Source organism: Mus musculus, chromosome 13, assembly GCF_000001635.26.
Source record: "Mus musculus strain C57BL/6J chromosome 13, GRCm38.p6 C57BL/6J".
NCBI lineage: Eukaryota > Metazoa > Chordata > Mammalia > Rodentia > Muridae > Mus > Mus musculus.
In genome coordinates, this window is record NC_000079.6 from 4,587,233 (window position 1) to 4,609,164 (window position 21,932).

General features: G+C 43.2%; 1 protein-coding gene across 2 annotated transcripts; it reads right to left on the reverse strand.

The window, feature by feature from the left end:
- Positions 1 to 3,890: 3,890 nt before the first annotated feature.
- On the reverse strand, positions 3,891 to 21,932 carry Akr1e1 (aldo-keto reductase family 1, member E1). Of its 2 annotated transcripts, none has more exons than XM_006516485.2 (10): positions 21,853 to 21,925; positions 20,159 to 20,326; positions 15,449 to 15,565; positions 13,986 to 14,121; positions 11,538 to 11,660; positions 10,253 to 10,350; positions 8,428 to 8,500; positions 7,839 to 7,922; positions 6,330 to 6,412; positions 3,891 to 6,066 (listed from the first exon to the last, which is right to left on the reverse strand). In XM_006516485.2, exons 4-10 carry the CDS (start codon positions 14,112 to 14,114, stop codon positions 6,024 to 6,026), a joined length of 633 nt encoding a protein of 210 aa, XP_006516548.1. In that variant the 5' UTR covers positions 14,115 to 14,121; positions 15,449 to 15,565; positions 20,159 to 20,326; positions 21,853 to 21,925; the 3' UTR covers positions 3,891 to 6,023. The 2 variants fall into 2 exon arrangements, with proteins under 2 accessions (XP_006516548.1, NP_061347.2); NM_018859.2 differs by having other exon boundaries at positions 5,258 to 6,066; positions 13,986 to 14,063; positions 21,853 to 21,932.

Here is a 21,932-nt window from a genome sequence, read left to right on the forward strand (position 1 = left end):
ATGTAGAGGACCAAGCTCAGACCAATACAGTTTTCTGATTGTTGCTTCAGTTTCTGTGTGTGAGCCTTGATTGGTTGATTGGGTGGGTATGGTTCTTCAGGGTCCCCAATTCCTCTGGCTCCTACAATCCTTCCTACCCCTCTTCCACAAGGCTTCCCAATCTCCACTTAGTGTTTGGTTGTGGGTTTCTACAACTGCTCCCATCAGTTGCTGAATGAAACCTCTCTGATAGTGATTATGCTAAACTATGGTCTATGAGTACTGCAGAATATCATTAAGAATCATTTCATTGCCATTTTTAAACAAGTCAGTCATATTTTGTTCTATTTTGGGTTTCTGGATTATCCATCTTCTGGTTCCTGGACATCTAGGCATTGTCAAATGTGAGCCCTCTCTTGTGTAGTTGGTCTTAAGTTGGACAGCCCATTGGTTGGACACTACCACAACGTCTGTACCACATTTACTTGAACATATCTTGCAGGAAATATTACAAATATTTCCCCTATTGGCCCCTTCCCTTCTCCTCAGAAATGGAGACCTGCCCCTTGGGTACCACCACACGCTGAGACATCTAGCCTCAGTAGGATTAATCACATCTTCTTCCACTAAGACACAACCAGACAGTCCAGGTAGAGGGAAGGGGGTCCAATGGCAAAGAACAGAGACCAAGAGAGCCCCTGCTCTACTTGTTAGGGTACCCACATGAAGACCAAACTGCACATTTGCTACAAATGTGTGGGTGGTTTAGGTCCAACTCCTGAATGTTCCATGTTTGGTGGCCCAGGCTTTATGAAATCACATGGTCCCAAATTAGTTGACTTTAAGGGTCATTCTGTGGTGTCCTTGACCCCTTTGACTTGCTCATTTCTATACCTTATTTTTCAACAAGACCTCCTGAGCTGCTCCTGATATTTGACTGTGGGTTCCTGCATCTGACTCCATCTGCTGCTGTATTAAGGTTCTCAGGAAACAGTTATGCCAGGTTGCTGTCTTCAAGTATCACAAAGTATAATTATGGGATGTGTCTCATGTTGGGGCAGTCACTGGTTGAATGTTCCCCCAGTCTCAGTTCTATTTTTATCCCTGCACAAGAGAGGCAAGACATATTTTGGGTTGAAGGTCTTGTGGGTGGATTGATGTTCTCCTCCCTCCTCTGGAAGTTTTGTCTGGCTACAAGGGGTGGCCATTTTAGTCTTTATATCCCCCTGAGATAGGTATCTCAGCTAGGGTTATCCCCATAGACTCATTGTATCCTTATTCCTAGGCCTTTAGCTAGTCACCAGAGATGCACCCCACCAATTTCCATTTTCACTCCCAACTCTCTTCTGCCACCTTTCCCAACACCTGAACCCCATCCATGTTCCCCACTTTACTCCCTCTCCTACCAGTTCCATCTCTTTGTCCACCTCTGAAGACTGATTAATGATGCCGGTCTAAATGAATGTCTGCACGTAGAAGAATGCAAATAGATCCATATTTATCACGCAGCACAAAGCTCAAGTCCGCATGAATCAAAGGCCTAAACATGAAATTAGTATACTAAATCTAACTAACATAAGAGAAAGTAGGGAATAGCCTTGAACACAGTGGTATAGAAGACAACTTCCTGAACAGAATACCAATGGCTCTGGTTCTAAGGTCCACAATTGATAAATGAGAACTCATGGAATTGAAAAGATTATGTAAGGCAAAGGAAACTGTCACTTGGAAAAAATGGCATGCTAGAGATTGGGCAGGTATCATACCACACACAAGGACACGCACACACACAGACACAGACACAGACACAGACACACACACCCCACAGGACAAGAGAAATTAGACACCAATAAATCAAATATCCCAATTTTAAAATGTGGTACAGAAATAAACAGAATGTTCATTTAGGGGAATTGGATTCACAGGCAAGCAACAGATTCAGGGACAGCCCTGCTTTAGTTGTTTGGGGAACCCATAGGAAGATCAAACTGTTCTTCTGATATAAATGTGTCTAGATCCTGCCCATTCTTTAGTTGATTGTTCAGTCTCTGGGAGGCCACAAGGATCCAGGTTAGTCAACTCTGTTGGTTTTCTTGCACTTAGTCCTCCAGTGACTTGATAAACCTGGGAGGGGGAGGAGGACAACTAGGGAGGATTTCCTCACCTCAGAGGAGAGGGGTAGGGAAGTGGGATGAGGATCTGTGTGAGAAAGGAGTGAGGGGGCTGATATTGGGACATAAAGCAAGTGAATAAATAAATTAATAAAAAGATAAGTGTTCAATGTCCATAATTATCAAGAACATGCAGATCAAAATGATCCTGAGATTGGATCTTACACCTATCAGAATGGCTAAGATAAAAAATTCAAATGACAGCACATGTAGAGAGCTCTTCAATTTCTATGAGTTTGTAAGCTTTGTATGGATACTGATGATCAACATTAATTAATGATGGTCTGATAGGATGCAAGGACTTATTTCATTTTTTATTGTTGTTGTTGTTTCTGTTGAGACTTGTTTTATGTATGAGTGCAATGGCTAATCTTGGTGTTCAGTCTGACTGTATATGACATGAACTACAATTCAGAAATGTAGAGCACACCTCTGATCCAGATCTCAGAAAGACAACATGCTTTGGTTCTGGATCTTGAGACTAGAAGACACAGGGTTTTGAACCAGCTCTTGAGCAGGGATGCCATGTCTATATATTAGATCTTGAGGAACGCCTTTAATCTTTCTGTCTGGAGGTATATATAAGGACAATGGAAGAAGGATTTGTTTGTTCTTTGCTTGCTTGTACTTACTTTGCCAGCATATCCATTGGAGCCTTTTTTGGGACTGAGAAACTACTAGATTCTTAGATGTTCTGTTAATGCAAGCATGTGAAAGGACAGGTGATGAAGGTTTCTTTAATAACAACACACATGTATTGGTCTATCTCACACTGTGTAGTTGAGTAGCATTTGTTGGGACTCCATAGAGAGAAACACACCAAAAACTATCTGGTGGTGTGCTGTAGTTTCTTGCCACTTTCTTGGACTCAGGCTGATTGGCAGACTGATGTCAACTGAGACAGATGCACAAGCACATGAGGAGGCCATGTGATGTTTGGAGGTTATAAGTAGGACTTGAAGGCAGTGGCAGAGTCTGTGCTAGGCGTGCCTATAGAGCTAGCTGTGGAACACTTGTGGGTCTCTCATCTTTACTTTGCTGAGAAAGGTACAGTCTAGAACTTCTCCGTGGCACCATTTGATCTGTATCTGCTTCAGCTAATCATTCCTTCACAAGTCTGCCTTGGATTTTTATCTGTGTCCTCTTCAGCTAAATTTTTCTTCATGTGTTTGCCTTAGCAAAGCACCATCCAACTAATTTTCCAAAGAATCGTTAAGTTTTCACTTCACATGCATCTTTGATTGCTTACTTGTGTGTTTTCAGCTACCTTTCTCCTCTATACAGTATACAGGATCCCAGCCTAGGTTATGATAACACTCACAATGTGCTATTTCATCCTAAATCAATTCACAGTATAGACAGTCTACCACAGGCCAACTTTAGGTGTATTTATATAAATTCATTCATATAAAATCATTGAGAGATAAATTCCAGGTGATTCTAGGTTGTGTCAAGTTGACACAAATTACAACTAATTAGGAAAGCTTATGAGATCCTATGAATCTATACATACTATTCTGAAGCCTTGAACAAAATGCAGTTTTACTAGTGAGAGCAATTCCAGTCCAGGGTCAGGCCACTAACTGGAGTCTCTAGTCAGCTCACCCATTGATTTGGTGGGCAGCCTGTTAGACATCACTTTTTTCTGTTCAATGAGGAACCAGTGCCTTTTTAAAAACTACCTTTTTTTTTTTGAAGGTTGGTCTCAGGCTTCAGGCAAGTTGTTTTAGTTCTCTTTTATTTCAAAGCCTGAAGCTGCAAAGGAGGGTGGTAAGCAGACCCAACTTCAGAGGATTGTCACGAAAACTAACTGAAGCCATTATGACATGGGATTGCCCACTATGCTTGAACAGTATCTTGCATATAGTTGAGTGCTAAATGTTTGTGGACTGAAAACAAAGCAGAAGTTTCTGCCTTTGTTGACTAAAGGCTTTTTCTGCTATTTCCTGACACTCCTAAGAGCTCGCTGAGGTGCTGTGGTGAAGTTGTTGGGTGAGAGGGACAGCACAGTCTGAAGTTAAGGTGGCTGAAAGGTTAAGCTCAAGTCTGTCCAGCTCCAAAGCTTGGGCCATCCCTACTGTACTTTCTCTCCTTCCTTGGTAGAGGCCATTGGACAGCAACCCAGCAAATTACTGTTGAGCACCAGCTGTATGCCAGCCTCATGTTTGGAGTTGCCAGGATGAAAGACGAGGACCAGACAAACACAGTCATGTCCCCCCTCATGGAGCTATCACAAGTTCATTTGCCAGCAACTGACCTGAAGTCAGGGCTGGGTGACAGAGATTTTGGAGAAGTCTGAGGATGCTCTGAAGATGGTTACCTTCCACTTAGCCTTTGGAAGCCTGTTCTGAAGACAACCCCACAAAGCAAAATGACCCCCATTGCTTCTCTCCGAAGATGAAATGAAGGAGATAAAAATTACAGAAGTGGATGCTCACAGTCATCCATTAGAAAAAGCATAGGGTCCCCAATGAAGGAGCTAGAGAAAGTTCCCCGGGAGCTGAAGGGGTTTGCAGACCTCTAGGAGGAACAACAATATGAACTAACCAGTAACCCCAGAGCTCCCTGGGACTAACCCACCAATCAAAGAAAACACACAGAGGGATTCGTGGCTCTAGCTGTATATGTAGGAGAGGATGGCCTAGTCAGTCATCAATGGGAGGAGAGGCCCTTGGTCCTGTGAAGGTTTTATGCCCCAGTATACAGGAATGCCTGGACAAGGAATCTGGAGTGGGTGTTTTGGGGAGCAGGTGGTGTGGGGAGAGGATAGAGAATTTTCAGAAGGGAAAATAGGAAAGGGGATAACATTTGAAATGTAAATAGAGAATATATCTAATAAAAATATTTTCCTTTTGGGAATCAAGTTGAAAATCATTGTTTCTATATCACCAGCAAGTTTTAGGTTCCCTGTAGTTTGGAAGGCAGCAGGATGACAAAACTTTGATATAAGATGAGACACCACATGCTTCCCTAGCTAAGAAGGGGGTATTTAGATTTTCATAGGGTAGACATGGCTGTGGCCTGAAAGAAATATTTATGTATGTTTCTTAAAATAATTGCTTTGAAAGCATGTTCTCACGGGATAGTCAGTGTCTTTACACAGAGGATTGGGGCTCCCACATTTTCTTTATTCCAACTAACAGTTGGCTAGGAAAAAATGGTGATACTTTATATTCTCATAATACAGACAGGAACAAGTTCTGGACCATCAGTTTTATGGAATTCCATCCTCATTCGCATGGCAGTAGGGTAGGTAGGAATGAGTCACACAGAAGTTTTTAAGTAAGAAAAATTAAAAACACATTTTGTCTGAGCTGGGGTCTCAGCTCCATAGCCTTTTCTTCTCTTAAATACAGGAAAATTTTGCTTCAATATCATCTAGAAAATTATGGGAGAGTAGAGTACACAATCAGCCTCAGGTCCGTGGTTACTGAAACCATCTCATGGATATTAATTATACTAATTTCTCAAATCTTACATATTATTCAAACACTTCTGTCAAGCAGGTTTTCTTAAAATGTGAAGGTAATTTTAATTCGTGAGCAATTAGCATTTCACTTCTGAAAATAGAAGCCAGAAAGGCTACGACTAACTGACAACAATTACAATATTCTTTGCACTCAGCTATTCCTAACAACTTGGAAGCAGCCACAGCCTCCATGGTCTTTCCCTGTCTCATACCTAGGTCTTTATTTTTTCTCTGAACTGGTTCTGTTCTAGGTAGGATTTCCTTGTTCTTACTCTGTTGTCATTCTTGGCTGTGTCTGTGTCTGGTGCTGTGGTCACACAGGGACCACATAGCCTTTACAGAGTTGGATCAGAGCTTGGTGATCTGGTTCTGCTGAGCAGAGATGATGGCGAGTGAAGCTGTTTTCAATACTCTATGTGGAAAGGATAGTCTTGGTGATTTTCAGTTCTGGAAAATGGAATCACAAATTAAAGAGAGGAAAAAAAAGAACAGGCATTTTTAAAAGAAAACATTTTAAGTAGAAAAGTTGTGCCTCTCTAATATACAAATGTCATTGTCTTTATACCCTGGCCCAGCCTTAGACAGGAAAGAGTCACAATATGGTTTAATTAAGATTGAATTATAATAGTAAATACCTATTTAGGAAGCAATCCTCCTGCTAGTATATAGCTCCCTTTCTCTTTAAAAGGAAGTCAAGGAGACGGACTTACGTGGGGAATGTGGCCAAACGGAGGTTCTTGTCTAGGCTGAGGAGTTCCTCCATATCTTTTTCAGTTAATTCAAAATCAAATACCTAGAAGCAGAATCGGGTAGGTGATCCCAGGACCTCAAAGTAAACTCCATTTAACTGGCATCCATCTTCCCTCGACACCAAGATGTGAAAGAAGTCCTTCATTAGACACCTAGGACTTAGGCTTCACAAGTGAACCCCCAAATGCATGATTTCATCCCTTAACTGACACTGGCTTAGCCTCAAGAAACCTTGGAAAGACGACACTGTTTTTATCTTATGGGGATGTCGAATGCAGGGGAAGAGTTAGAAAAGCAGTGTTTCTTTTACTGATCTGTATCTTCCCCTTAAAAAGAAAAAGTATTGTTCTTCCCACCTCACCAACTAGAAAGCCTGCTGGTACTGACTCTAGCACATCAAAATCACACAAGAACATGTTGAGGAATTTCACTTTCAACTAGAGTTCTTAACTCTCTTGTCCTTTGCTCCTCTGACACATTTGAGGACTATGATCAATGTCTCCAATAACAACAGTATCTCACAGTCATCACTGCCCACTGTGGCTGAGGGTCTACATCCAAGGAGAGTGAACCAAAGAATACCCAGTAGCTTTGTGGTGCCCTAAGTGGTGGAAGCTAGGAAGATGCCAGTCCTGTCTGATCAAACCATCTATAGCCACATACTATGTTAGGAGTAGAAGAAGGAAAAGCCTCAGTGCTGGGGTCATTTGGATCAAGGGTGAGAAGTAAACAGTACTAGAATAAACACTAAAATCAAGGTTGGTGTCATTGTGGTGTGACCATATTGAACAGGTACTCCAGAGCAAAGACCTAGGACTTGTATTGAAAGCCTGTGGCCTACTTGGAGGACAAGCTCACAGTCTACTATCCTTGATACTTTTCTTCTGGTTACACTCATGTATACAACCCCTGCACCTCCAGATTTCACTAGTACCCTCTAAAAGCTTCTCATACAGTGACACTATTCTCTGTCCCTGGCATCAGGTCCCATTTCTGCTGTGAGTCTTGGTTGAGTTTTAAAAAGACAGTCTTCATATTTTGTACATGTTCTAGCTACGATGTCCGGTGCATTAACTATTAAAATGTCACTAAGAAAAAGTGAAAAACATAACACCCAGAGCTACTGCTGTCAAGAGATCAGTGGGTATACCCTATATGGCCCAGACTGGCTAGATGTTCACCAACTCTGTATTCCTTCCTCCCGAGCACACACTGGGCATATATAGGTTCGGTTGAAGTTCAGTATGGCACAGTGACATCCACCCCTAGGAGGGTTGGTGGGAAGGGGACATGAAATAGTAAGGGCCTGTCTGGACTCTACGTGAAAGGCTGACCAGCAGCACAGTTTACAAAAGAATTCACCTCTACCAAGTAAAGGCCAGAAAGGTCGGGGGTTGTATGTTCATTAGGGAAGTTGGTCAAGCCTCACTAAGTCAGAATCTGAATAGTTATAATCAGGAAATACCTACCTGGATATTCTCTCTAATCCGACTTGGGGTGACAGATTTGGGGATCACTATTAAGTTCCTTTGGATCTGAAATCGGATCAAAATCTGTAGGAAAGGAAGTTTCACACAGCAATAAAACAAATGGAATCAAAGCTAAGACAGTAAAATACTTCAATTTCATTGTATGGTAAGAGCTAAAAAGTCTCTTTCATCTCAAAGTCCTTTAAGGATCAAACTAACATGCTTCATCAATCTATCTATAAGGAAGGCCATCAGCCCAAGAAGATCAGAGGACTCAGCCACCCCATTCACTAGCATCCCCCAGCATGTGTCCAATTCTCCAGATGACCAGGGCATTTGGACAAGGTTGATTTTAATCACTGGTTGTCCATACAGTTGGTGGGGCAGAGAACGTAGTGCAAGAGCATATCTTGACTGCTGACATTTGAGGAAGGTGGTATATATGGCTTGACTGGATGTGAACATGGAACCAACTAATTATGGCTCCAAATTGGGAAGTTCCAGTGAATCAACTCACCCAGGCTCAGGTCTGAGGGGGAAAGGTTATGGAGAAGTGTGATCCTAGCACATGGCAGTTCTTTCCACGTACCTGAGCAGGAGACTTCCCATGCTTCTTTGCAATCTTTCGAATGACAGTATCATCCATCAAGTGAAACCCACCTCTAGACAGACAGAGCAGAGTGTGCCATGTCAGGAGGTTAATCAACACACATGCTGAAAATAATTACTCTTCTCTAAAATGAAAAGTTTACTAGATTTTCATTTATTTCATTTATTTATTTATTTATTTATTTATTTAATTTGAAGTAACTCACTTACTAGTCCTGCATTGCTTCAAATGCAGTCCCAGTGCCTTTATCTCTCCTGAGATAAGTGGTGAGAGTCAACCTGCCTGGACAAGATTTACTGATTTCTTTTAGTAAGAACTTTCTGTACAAGAGATCTTTAAGACTATGATAGATAGTATCCATCAACAATCTATCCAGGCCAGGGTCCTAGTGACTAAAGTTGGCAGCTTTATTTTATTTTAGACGGGGCTTCATGTCTGCTTTGAGCCTGCTATGTAGCCTGAGAATGACTTGGAACTTCTGATCTTTCTGCCTCCTCTCCAAAATGCTTCCTTTATGGATGTGCACCACCATAGCTCTTTACACAGCACTAGGGAATGAACCCAGCAAAACATCTTTTTAAGCAGCTAACAGATTTCAAGCATGGACCTAGTCACAGTACTCAATGTGTCCAGAAAGACTCAGACCAAGCACGTCTTATCTCGCCATACACCCTCACTTACTCTACCACAGATCCTTCTACCCCAAGGCTCAGCTGTAAAATATATCCCAGACTTCTAGGAGCTCCTCAGCTGTTATCACGTTTAAATGTGCACACCCTATATCCGATAGAATAAACAGAGGCAAAAAAGTGAATCAAGCCCAGCCTTCTCTGACTTCCTAATGGTTTCCTGGAACAGAATGTGAGGCTCAGAACAGACTGAGAAGGTTTCTGCATTTTAAGTAACTTCAGCGACAGACAGTGCAAAGCTCCTTGGTATATTAGGTAGAGAAAGAGATGCTATGACATGAGCAGTGCACCAAATACAAAAGGGACTTGTGGAACCTTCCTGGAGGGCTCAGTGCTGAACTGAACATGATATCAGAAACAAGAGTTGGCCAACTCAAAATAAAGATAACAGAGTTTTAGTAAAAAGAACAGTATATACAATTGCCATGACTAAAAAGAATATTCTATCTTAGTGAACATGAGCAGTTTCATGCAATTCATGTACTGAAGGTTTGCAGGGTAGGGGAAAGAGTGACCAGAGGAGGGTGGAGCTGGCTCAGCTCCACCACACAGGCTCAGGTGGGAGATTGGCATACTCATGTGCAATGAGATCACTTTGGCTAGCAGCTGAGCAACACAAAGGAACAGGTGTATCCTATGGGAGTTATGGGGCTAAGAACCTTAAGGGATCTGCACTCCATTAAGGCAGAGAGGATGGCAACATAGAGCAGAGGACAGACTCTGGGTTCTACTAGTACAATATGTTATTGATCTTTGTGTTGAATTGGAGTTGGGGTATGGGAAACAGATGGTTTTCACAGTTCTCGCTCAGGGGGATCAGTAGAGAATGGTACAAAACTCAGGATCAGGGAAAGAAGATATGCCACTTTAGCATTAACTGAACACATGCTTTGGGACAAAGGGTTTTCACTTCAGGCTGGGTCTGTCCATTCAAAGCTGGTTAACCTCACAGGGAGACTCGATTAAAAAAACTCGTCATTTTGAGAAATGGATCCCTACATTCACCCTGAGGCCTGAGAGGTATGGGCAGCCTTTTTCTAATGCTCTATACCTTCTTAGTGAAGCTCCTCCAACACTCAAATATCCGTTAGGATCCAGATTAGCACAGTCCTTACCCTGAGCCACCGAGGGGACGGTAAGCAGTCACAGACACATTTCTTTTATGGCAAAAATCAATCAGCTTCTTTTGATTAAGATATGGGTGACATTCAATCTAAAAACAGAACCACAGTGTATCAACGTATTTCAAACAAGTAGCATTCTAGGAAAGCACTGAAGAGAAAACTTATTTGACATCCTCACCATCAATAGCTAGGTACAAAGGCTCCTCTTAAGCTCTGGGTGCCTCTACCTACAAAGGAGTAAATTGGTCTCTGCCATTTCCAGGATGCTAGATGGTATAAGTGGCTCTGAGTCCTCAGACTCTCAGACCCCTATGTCATGCAGCCATTCCAACATCACCTGCTCAGCGTGGTTTCTTCTTCACACAGGAAAAAATCTGAGCACTCTGAATTCAGCCCCTCCCCCCTCCTCTCAAAGTCTCCACTGCAGTACTTACATTACCCAGCACCTCACACATTTAGTTTGTGTATTGGCTCTCTTTTGTCACCAGGATTTGAGTTTCAAACACATGCCTTGAGAACAGCATTTTGCCTTCTCCATTTACTCACATACAATTGCAGATTATAAACAGACTTATAATTGATGCTCAATTAGAGAAAATGAGAGAATTATGAGCAGTGCCTTTGCCAGCAAGATCAACTTCTAGGGAAGTCTCATTTGAAGGTTTGTTGGTCTCACTTGCACATGAAATTATCAATTTTGTCCATTCAACAAATATTTATTTAAAAAAATTCAGACGCCTGAGGCTGTTCTCAGCTTTGGGCTACACATAAAACCAAATTCAGACAACAATCTCTATGGTCTTTACACGTGAATCTTGGATGCAAATTTTAGTCAGAAAACATAGAAACGGTGTGAGGCTTTGGGTATAGTGTATGCTGCAGCAGAATATGAAGGGCTTGTGGAAGGGGAAGGGTTATTTCTGCATGCTGCCAGCTTGGGTGAAGGCAATGTTATGCCTTCCAGTTCTTCTGTTGGGAGTGCACATGGGCTCGGTGAGTGAAGCGGTTGGGCTGCTTTCCTCTAGTGAGAGTGAAGGGTTTTTGAAGACCCTGCTCTTCTGAACACACTTGGTTATCTGCCTCCAAAACCATGCCAATAATAGAGATCTGTGTTATACCCTATCCACCCATGGCATCACCTAACCACATGGGATAGCTGTTACCTCATTACAATTCTAACAGCTACTACAGGTAAATGCATGTGACATGTCTCATCTATCTGCACACAGAGGGAAAAACAACCCTGAGTAAGACTTCTGACCATCTACCAACTCACCTGGTTAGTTATCGGCCTGACCCTCAAACCAGGCTTATCCAAAAGCCTCTCAAGCTGTTCATGGTTAAAGTTGGACACCCCAAGGTTCTTCACCAGACCCTCAAACACCAGGTCCTCCATGGCCTGAAAGAGAAAGAAGTGTGCAGAACACGCAAGTTGTCTAGTTCCCTGATAAGCCACGCTCCTTTGCGACTTGCCATGGAGTCTCAATTCTTTAAAAGCATTTTCCTTGAAGTTATAAAGCCATGTGGACAATTTATCTCTACCAGGGCTGTCTTAAGGTTCCATGAAATAATTCACACAAAGCACTTAGCCGAGGCTGGCTCTCAGCAAGTGTCAGTATACTTTGTCTGTTCGTACTTCTGTGCTCTGATACAGTCTGCAGTTGCCCATAGAGATGTCTGTGTGTGTGTGTGTGTGTGTGTGTGTGTGTGTGTGTGTGCTTGTCTCCATGGCTGTCTCTATTTGCTGACATTTATGTACTCCTAGATCTTCATCTTCAGCTTTGTGATGGGTTGGGGCTCTCACTTCCCACTCTCACATGTGTAAATTCCTGGAAGACAAAGCAATCTGACCTGGGCTGATCTCTGATGAGGGAGCCCTCAAGCCTCAGCTTCAGAGTACCCATGAGTTTCATGGCAGTATGGACTCAGGCATACATGTCCAGGGATCATAAGGACAGCAACCAATGAAGGAAGATTCTGCAATAATCACCCAGTGATGCACCATTCAGAGCCTCGGGTTTAAACTCTAGATGTTTGATGAGCAGAAACCCAGGGTGATAGCAAGGGCTGGAGCCTTCAGAAATACTTTGTTCAGTTTCTTTCTAACTAGTTCCCATGATTCACAGCTTTACAGGAAGAGAGGTATCATTGCCCAGCCTGGGGACTTCTCCGTGCCTGTTCTGTCCCTCTAGTCTCTCTAAGGCACTGCAATGTTTTACCCATCAATCTCACAGGAATGGTTCCATATAGCATCTTTTCAATGAAAACTTCTGGTAGGCTCTGCTGGTTTATACTTGAACTCGTTCTGTTCCTGAAGCTGGGCAGCAAGGGTACTGGAGCTTGACATGTCCTGATATGCTTTTCTCCTACTTTCAAGCCTACTACCTTTCTGATTCTTCTTGTTCACTTCACTATGAGGGCTCAACATTTTTCTGCTGGATCCTGGACACAGACTTGACACTTAGTCCAACTTCCCTCTAACCTTTTCCTTTTTCTGTCTTCCCAATTTGAGCTCCAAAATATTGCCAACATCATGTTTTATAACAATTAAGAGGGAACCTCCATGAACTAGGTGAGGACTATAATGTTAGCCATTTGCACAGGCTGATGGGATGGGAACATTATAGATCATGCCACACTGACCAAGATTTAACTACCATGCACTGCAAACCACATATGTGACATCATTCCTGGTGTATTTTAACACAGAAGCTCCAGATCATATGCAGCTTTCATTTGGGAATGCTACATCCACTCCAGTAGTGACTCACATTACAGGTTTAGAAACCTGGAAGCAGTACTGAGGCAGAGTGTCATGGTAACTTAGCCTCCTGGAACCTTGGCATTCCCATATCCCATATACTCAAAACCTGTCCCCACATTAGTCTGGTGTATGGATCCGTGTGCTTTCTTTCAGTATTGTTTTATTATTAGTGCCTTTAAGGATGGATTTTGACATATAGCTAAGAATTCACCAGTGTTCCAGTGGTTCCTAGAAAGTCCTTGAAGCCGACCCTGAGTTTGGAATTCAGTAAGAATGTTACATATTCAGAAACACTCAAATTTACTTCTAGTAGAGATAGTGAAAATAATCAGGCATTACAATTTACTTGAATAGAGGTAGAAATGCTCAGGGCTGGTCTGCATAGTAATTACTTAGGACAATAGCTGAGTCACACCCAAACACAGGAATACACAATGGCCTAGGAAATAGGTGGGTTGTAGCATGAAAGGGTTACTAGAATGGAATTCCCCTGGTGCAGATTTTTTTCACTAGAACCAGAGGAATAGCATAATCAGGTTATTTACTAAAGGACCCCTGGTGGTGGATTTAACAATAAACTAGCAGTGTATCAGAGCATTCACCTGGCTCCTGTGTTTAGTTGATCTTAATTAGGGTTGTTCCTATTCTCAATTGTAAACAAGGCCTGGCTCCTGCCATCTTTTTATGTATTTGTGTTAAGAACCAGTGTACCTTGGGGACATACTTGCCTAGCTTTCTTGTTTTTCTTCTGTATTAAAAGCCTGGTGTTTGCTTGGAAAAAATTACATCCAGATACAGCACTCCTTTGTGTCTATGTCCGTTTGTCACCTTTTTCTTTTCTTGCCAACACAGGAACCCTGAAATTTTTTCTGCAGATTGAGGGAGGCCGATGGAGCCTGGTCCGCAGCATGGGTACCCATGAGCATGGGTGAACTGTCCAGTTGGTATGGCTCCACTTACCTCCCAAGTGTCAAGAAAGCTGGTGTGACTGGGTATGACCTTGCCATTGCGATCCAAAGGGATATCTTTTTCCCCAGGCTGTGAGAACCAGAAGAAGAGAAGCTTACTGATGTTTGTGCCATCATCCATCACAAGACTACACAGGGAGACAATGGAGATGTACAGTCTGAGTCAGGGAATTGCATCTTAGCCTTGACCCTGTCACTAAGTCCTACTGGCCTAGTTGTACCACTTCTCTTCTCCAGGCCTCAGGGAGGGTAAAGCTAGCACAATCTCATCATGACTCTTGAGAAAAGCTTGGTCCCTGCCTGATTCAGATTTTAAAAAACAAAACAAAACAAAACAGGGAACAATGGGCTTCCTTCATGTCTTAGTATGATCAACTTTATCCCAACAATGTTATTAGCCTCTTTGCTCTTCTTTGTAAGACTTTCTATCAAGTTGAAGGATAACCAAGTGAGAATACAAAGTTAGGGGACAGATGGTAGAGAAAGCCATCTGAGAGGTAAAGAGTATTGTGGATGGGCCTGGTGCTATTTGTATGTTGATGCTAATTCCTCTCTCCTGGGAAGGGTTTGAAAAAGTAGTGAGTCATACTCAGGTGACTTCTTGTGAACCAATCCCCTAATGAATAAAGGACCCAATCATTGGGCATGTTGGGGGTACTTCCAGGTTGGAGAGGGGAAAAGAGGAAGCAGGAGAGAGTGAGGTCCTTTTGAACTGGGATAGCATGAAGACAAGATGTAGTTACGACTGTCTCCCAGTTTCATTGGCAGATCTGTCAAAATTTGCCACCAGAGGATTTAGATTTATAAGGTTTACAAGATTAGGATTTTAGTTACTGCAACCATTGACTGAGTTACCATCATTTCTGAACTAAGTTTGTGTTGTGTTTTCCTTCATGATGCAGCTCATCTGAGTTCATGAGAAAACGTTAAGGCAGCAAAGCATGTGTTTGCCTGATGTGCACCACACAGGCTGTGAGGGATCTGAAGCACGGGGTTGGCGTGTTAGCAACCCACCAGTGGGAACATAGTGAGATGGTAAAAAGATTGTGGAGTTCTGAGTCAGAGTCTCATCGAGATAAAAACAGGTCGGGCATTGCCCACCAGTGCATGTCTGGCCAGGCCACCAGGACAGAGAGTTGCCAGCACAAGAGCAGGAACATGCTGGTTCATTTTTAATATTTCACACAACAAAAGACCTAGTCACTTTTCTAAGCAGTGACAAGGGTTGACACTTTTCTGTTGGCCAATTATACATTCCCAATAGGTCACAGGACAAGTATTAGAAAATATACATTTAATAATTCCAAATCATTCCAAATTTTAAGTGCATTTTATAGGTACATTTCCTATAACAAAACAAGGAAAATGTTTTGCTTCCAATCATTTCCAAACAGCCTTCTCCCATGCTGATATTTGTCTAGGTCTTCAGGAATCTAGCTACAAACTGAGTGGTACCTTGAAACCCATGGGCCAGTGTATGAGGTAGAGGTCCAGGTAATCCAAGTTTAGGGCTTCCAGGGTATTGGTGCATGCTGTTTTCACCAATGACTTCTTGTGGCAGGTACACCACAGCTGCAGAGGAAAATTGATTGAGATCACAGTCTAAGACTAACAGGTCATACACCCATTGGTCTGTCCCACAAACCTACACTTGACAACAACACAGCTGGTTCTGAAGGAAGATGGTGTTATCCTGTGGGAACAAAGGGGGCAGGGGAAGGAGGAGGGAGGGAGGATAGTCCACATCCAGCCAGAGTTCCTCCTATGCTCTGGGCAGGTGGATGCGCGAGGGCTGCCAGAAGCTTTCCAATCTGCCCTGGGTGGGTATCTAAGCCACTGACCCCACTCTACCGGAGGGTGTGGAGGTGGACAAGGGGCAGCCTGCCTGCAACTGGGGGCCCCCTAGGGCAACACCCTTGGCCCAGGGGTTATGGGAGAAAGGGCTGAGGGAGAGAAGTTCCCACGCAGGCGAGAGTCCTTAGTCCAGGCCTTGACTGGAGCACAAGAAAGCCTTCCATCAGGAGATTAGAAATGGTTCATTAGAAGAAAGCCTATCTCATTGAACAGAGACAGTTTATGGTTTTAGAGCTTTATTGTAGAAAGGCAGGGGGAAAGAGAGAAGAGAGGAGAGAGAGAGAGAGAGAGAGAGAGAGAGAGAGAGAGAGAGGCCATGGCCAAGAGGAGAGAAAGGGGAAAAAGAGAGAGAAGAAAGGCTAGAGTAAGAGTTTAGAGAGAGAGAGTGGGGAGAGAAGTAAGAGAGTGACAGGAGAGAGGAGAGGAGAGGAGAGGAGAGGAGAGGAGGGGAGGGGAGGGGAGGGGAGGGGAGGGGAGGGGAGGGGAGGGGAGGGGAGGGGAGAGGTTAGAGGAGGGACAGAGTAAGAGAGTATGGTGTGGCCAATCAGCCCCACTTATGGTGGGCTGTTATCTTTACTGTTGCTAGGTAACTGGGGAGGAGTGTAGCTTGAAGGTCAGAAGCTTCGGACATTGTCTAAGTGACAACTAGTGGTGCTTTTCCAGTAGGGGCTGTGGGGGCAGTAACTTCGACAAGAGCCAGAGTTCCAGGAGACATGAGGGAACGCCTACCATGCCATGAAGGTGAATTATCACCATTCTGGTGTTCAGACCTCAGCTTGACTGGAGACCAGACTGTCTGTGTGGGGCCCAATGCCCCACATTATCCTTAAAGATGGATGACTGAGTTTTTCACAGCTGGGTGCTTTACTTACTCAGGTCTAGGACAGGAAGGTATTGGGAGGGATGCAGGTGATTTGGATCCATGGAAATGAAGAAAGTAAAATCCAGGGAGGGAGTCCTATGTGGAGGAGGTCATTTTTTTTCCAATTCACAGACAGATCAAGTTTCTATTTACTGCACATCTTATGTAACCATTCAGGCTAAGCTAGGTGGGTATGGATTACACTGTATTAGCCATCTCCTATTGAGGCGGACATTTCCCCCCAGAACAAAAAATAGAAAAATACATAATTGTATTTACTGCATTTTCCCCTTCTACATTTGCACTAATGGTCACAGAAGCCAACCTGAGGCTCCATACACGCAAGTATAAATGAAAATTAATAGGTTAGTAGATCAAGACATGAAAATGAACAGCAGCTACAGTATAAAAATTAGGACCAGAGCTCTAATCCTCAGCACCCTGGTAAAAAGATATATTTCCTGTGACTTAGAACTGAGAAGGGGACATGGGGACAGGATGATTGTTTGGGCTTGTGGCTACTAGGCTACCTGAAGGTTCATTGAGAGACTGATAAACAAGCTGGTTTCTATCTGGGGCTGGAAAGTTATCTTACAGTAAAAGACAAACTAGGTTCATTTCTGTTATGATTAAATCTGTTTCTCAAGGACCTCTCCTCATCCTCTCTTCTCGTCCTCTCCTCTCCTCTCCTCTCCTCTCCTCTCCTCTCCTCTCCTCTCCTCTCCTCTCCTCTCTCCTCTCCTCTCCTCTCCTCTCCCTCCCTTACTCTCTCTCCTCACTCTCTATCTCTAAACCTCTTACTCTAGCCTTTCTTCTCTCTCTCTGGGCTGTGCTCCACTTGTAACCTTAACTACAAATGGTTCTGCACTGTCTGTTCCAAAGCATGCTCTGTCTCAAACAGTTGATAAGTCCACCTTGCAACCATGTCTTTGTTTTGGGAGATTCTTATGACCAACTTGTTATGCTTATTTTTGGCATGCTTATATTTGCCTCCCATTTGTAAATTTCCAACTCCTGCATTGTAAAATCCCACATCTTTCCCATGGATAATGTTGATCTCTTGAACCCAACCTTTAGGGTTAACCCATCTACAAAACAAAACAAAACAAAACAAACAAACAAAAACAAAAACAAAGTTTGCCTTTATGAATTTGGCCATCATTTAGGTTGACAGTCTCTCTTCTTGTAGCTATGAGATTAACAAGACCTTGTCTCCAGCGAACTGTATGGGTCAATTGTTAGAGGACGCCATTGGCATCCTCCTCGAGCTTCTTCATATGAACACAGGCATATATATGTGGACATACATCACACTCATATCATACACGCACACACTGAAACAAACTGACACACACATTCCAGAGAGAAAGAGATATAGAAAGGAGGAAGGGGAGAGAGATACAGAGACATGGAGATAGAGAGACAGAGAGACAGAGAAGACAGGGAGAAACCCAAATTAGATGTAAACGCATCTTACTACTAATAATAATTTCCTACTGTGAATAAATATATAACTTCCTTAATTTTAATTATATTTCAGGGATTCTTCCAAATCCCCAAAAGGACCAACACACTTTCACTGATGACTATCACCCACTTGGATGTAGTATACAATTACGATGCAGATGTGGAAATCCTGAGTTCCTCATCCCTCTGCCTGAAGATTCTCAAGAAAATCTTCCTCGTTAGCAAGTGCTCCCGAAGTCCTCTCCACCCACACTCTGTTCTAGCTTACACAATGATAGGCAGTAAAAATAGATCACAAAGACAGAAGCTAAGTCTCCAACAGAAACACCCCTGATATGTGGAACTACAGATGACAGTTGTACCACACTTGGCAAAAAGTAGCTTTAAACCTTAGTTTGACTGTGTTTCCTACAGTGTTTATTTCCTTCCTCTCTTCTGTATCCACTTCCACTTCTCATCCCTTCCTCACTGGGCAGCACAGTTATCACCTCTCACCTGTGCTGGTAATAACACTGTGTACAGTACCTGCTCCCGTCATCACCTGTGCTGGTAATAACACTGTGTACAGTACCTGCTCCCGTCATCACCTGTGCTGGTAATAACACTGTGTACAGTACCTGCTCCCGTCATCACCTGTGCTGGTAATAACACTGTGTACAGTACCTGCTCCCGTCATCACCTGTGCTGGTAATAACACTGTGTACAGTACCTGCTCCCGTCATCACCTGTGCTGGTAATAACACTGTGTACAGTACCTGCTCCCGTCATCACCTGTGCTGGTAATAACACTGTGTACAGTACCTGCTCCCGTCAGATACTGCCATGTCCTTTGCATCCGCCGGTAAAAGAAACCACCTGACTTAGAAACAGCTTTTTTTCTCAACCTCCTACATTTTAAGGAAACGTGCAAGCATCTTACACAGGAGGACTTTGGAGCCTTGACACCTCCAGCCTCCCTCTGCTTCACAGAGACTCCCACACCTGCTGCATTCATGCATACAGCATGATTGACTTCACAGAGACTCCCACACCTGCTGCATTCATGCATACAGCATGATTGACTTCACAGAGACTCCCACACCTGCTGCATTCATGCATACAGCATGATTGACTTCACAGAGACTCCCACACCTGCTCATTCATGCATACAGCATGATTGACTTCACAGAGACTCCCACACCTGCTGCATTCATGCATACAGCATGATTGACTTCACAGAGACTCCCACACCTGCTCATTCATGCATACAGCATGATTGACTTCACAGAGACTCCCACACCTGCTGCATTCATGCATACAGCATGATTGACTTCACAGAGACTCCCACACCTGCTCATTCATGCATACAGCATGATTGACTTCACAGAGACTCCCACACCTGCTGCATTCATGCATACAGCATGATTGACTTCACAGAGACTCCCACACCTGCTGCATTCATGCATACAGCATGATTGACTTCACAGAGACTCCCACACCTGCTCATTCATGCACACAGCGTGATTGACTTCACAGAGACTCCCACACCTGGTCATTCATGCATACAGCGTGATTGACTTGCTTCCTGCTTGTACAGCTATCACCTCAGAGTCAATTTCTTAGTGTGGAGTTTGGAATGTGCCCTTTGATCACCTCTAGCAGGTGATTCCAAGTTAAGGCCGGTCTATGTAGTAGACAAGAATTCAAAAGTGCTCGGACTTTATTCTCTTCACTACAGACACAAAGGTGGTGTCACTCAACCAAGATTTCATTCATGAAAGTATTGTTGATTGGTGGTATGTCTCTGCATGGCCACCTGAATGGCCAAATAATAAAACAAAGATGTAAGCAAACAAAACATAACCTCACATGTTCACAAAGCTAGAGGAGAATCAACTACATCCCCAAAGCACCAATTCCCATAAGGAAACTGACCAAATCCTCTAGGCTAGATGGTTCCAGCTCTGCCAGGAGCTTTGCCTGCGGAAGTGGAGAAGCCTTACCTTACTGACTACAAAGAGATCCTCTCTCTTCACCACGCCCTCCTTGATCTTCTCACTGATTCCCATTCCCACCTCGCTCTCATTGTGGTATAAGTAAGCACAATCGAAGTGCCGGTAGCCCAGGTTGATAGCCAACTTAACTGCATCAGTCACTTCTCCTGGGGAGGCCTGGAATATAACCAAACACAAGGAAAGTTTCTTCTGTCAGGGGAACCCAATCCCCTTTCTCCCCCGTCATGTGGGAAAGTATAGCCAAGCAATACATAAATACTCAAATCAGTAAAGCAGTATGAACATCAGCCAGACCAAAAGGTAGAGAATGGAACGTCATAGTCAGAATATGATTAATATTCTGTTCTGCTATCTTTACTCATTCTGGAAACAGGGTGCTTTTCAGCTCTTGCTGTGTTGTGCTTCCCGATTACAGAAGGGCTAAGAACAGCTGGGGCAGGAAGCGGTCTGATATTTAGCACCCAGGGATGCATGAATCAACTGTAAACATAAAACAAGTATCACACACATGGACTCACTCAATATCTGTAGGGTACACACAGGAAAAGCTTAGTGAGACACAGACATTTCCATCAAATATGAAAAGTGTAGCTCAAGGTAGCTTTGAATTTGATCTCTTCCTTGCTTTGTCCTAAATGACTTGGTTATTGGATCAAGGGGATATACATATCTAGCATAGCGACATTATTTAAGATCATCAGTCAGTGTCACATTTGCTATGGTTTTCCATTGCCTTCACATATTTTGAAAGTCATATTCCTGTGTCTTCAGGAGATAGAATTAAATGCTTCAATTGTGTTGGGAGGGTGATTCCCCCCCCCCCACACACACAGTTTTATTTATTTATTATTTTATTGACATTTCTTTCATCTCACATCTCAGCATTCACTATGTGGTACCAAAGAACACTCAAATCACCAAATTGCCAAAATAATAATAATAATAATAATAATCCCATCCTTTTTACAAAAAATTCTGGAGAAACATTTATTTGAAAACCTTCCTATAAACAGAATTTTTAAATTTACTTTTTTATCAAAAACAAAACAAAACAAAACCCCCAAACCATAAAAAGAAACAAATTTTGATCATGCCTCCCCCTCCCCCACAACTTGTCCCAGAGTCAGACAGGCCTATTCAACTATTCAACTTCACGTTCATTATGCCCTACATTCAAAATCAACTGAGCAAGCAGTGTAACTACTCGCAAATATCTCTAATGTCGCTAGTGGACTCCAGAAGTAGACATTACACTTACATCGGTGCAATTATTTAATTATTTTTATTTGGTTTGTTTTAGCATGCAAAGTAGCACGCTTCCTTGTGGCCATTTGACACACACTCGGTTTTGCTGTGCCAAGATGAGTGCCACTAGGCATAAATGATTTTTCGGAGGCTGGGGGTCCGTGATTAGCTCACACAAGGCTAGGTTAACAGCACACTGCTTTATTTAAAGTTAGTCTAACAGCTTTGAATCCTCGCAGGGAGCAGGGTGTTTTAGGATCACAGGAGAGAGAGTCCAACTTCTCCTCTAATCCGTCTGGGGGAAAACCTTAATCAGAGCCCGGGTCTGGAAGGAATCACCCTAGGCAAAAGAAATCCCGTGCCCCTGGCTGTTTTTGAGCATGTACTCATCAGGCTCCGGGACCCTTAGCCCCACCCACACCGGAGTGTGTCCTCACCTTCCAGGTGCCCAAGCCCACTGTAGGGATGTTTTCCATGGTTCCCCTTTGCTCAAAGGCTCAGCCTCTTCCTGCACTTT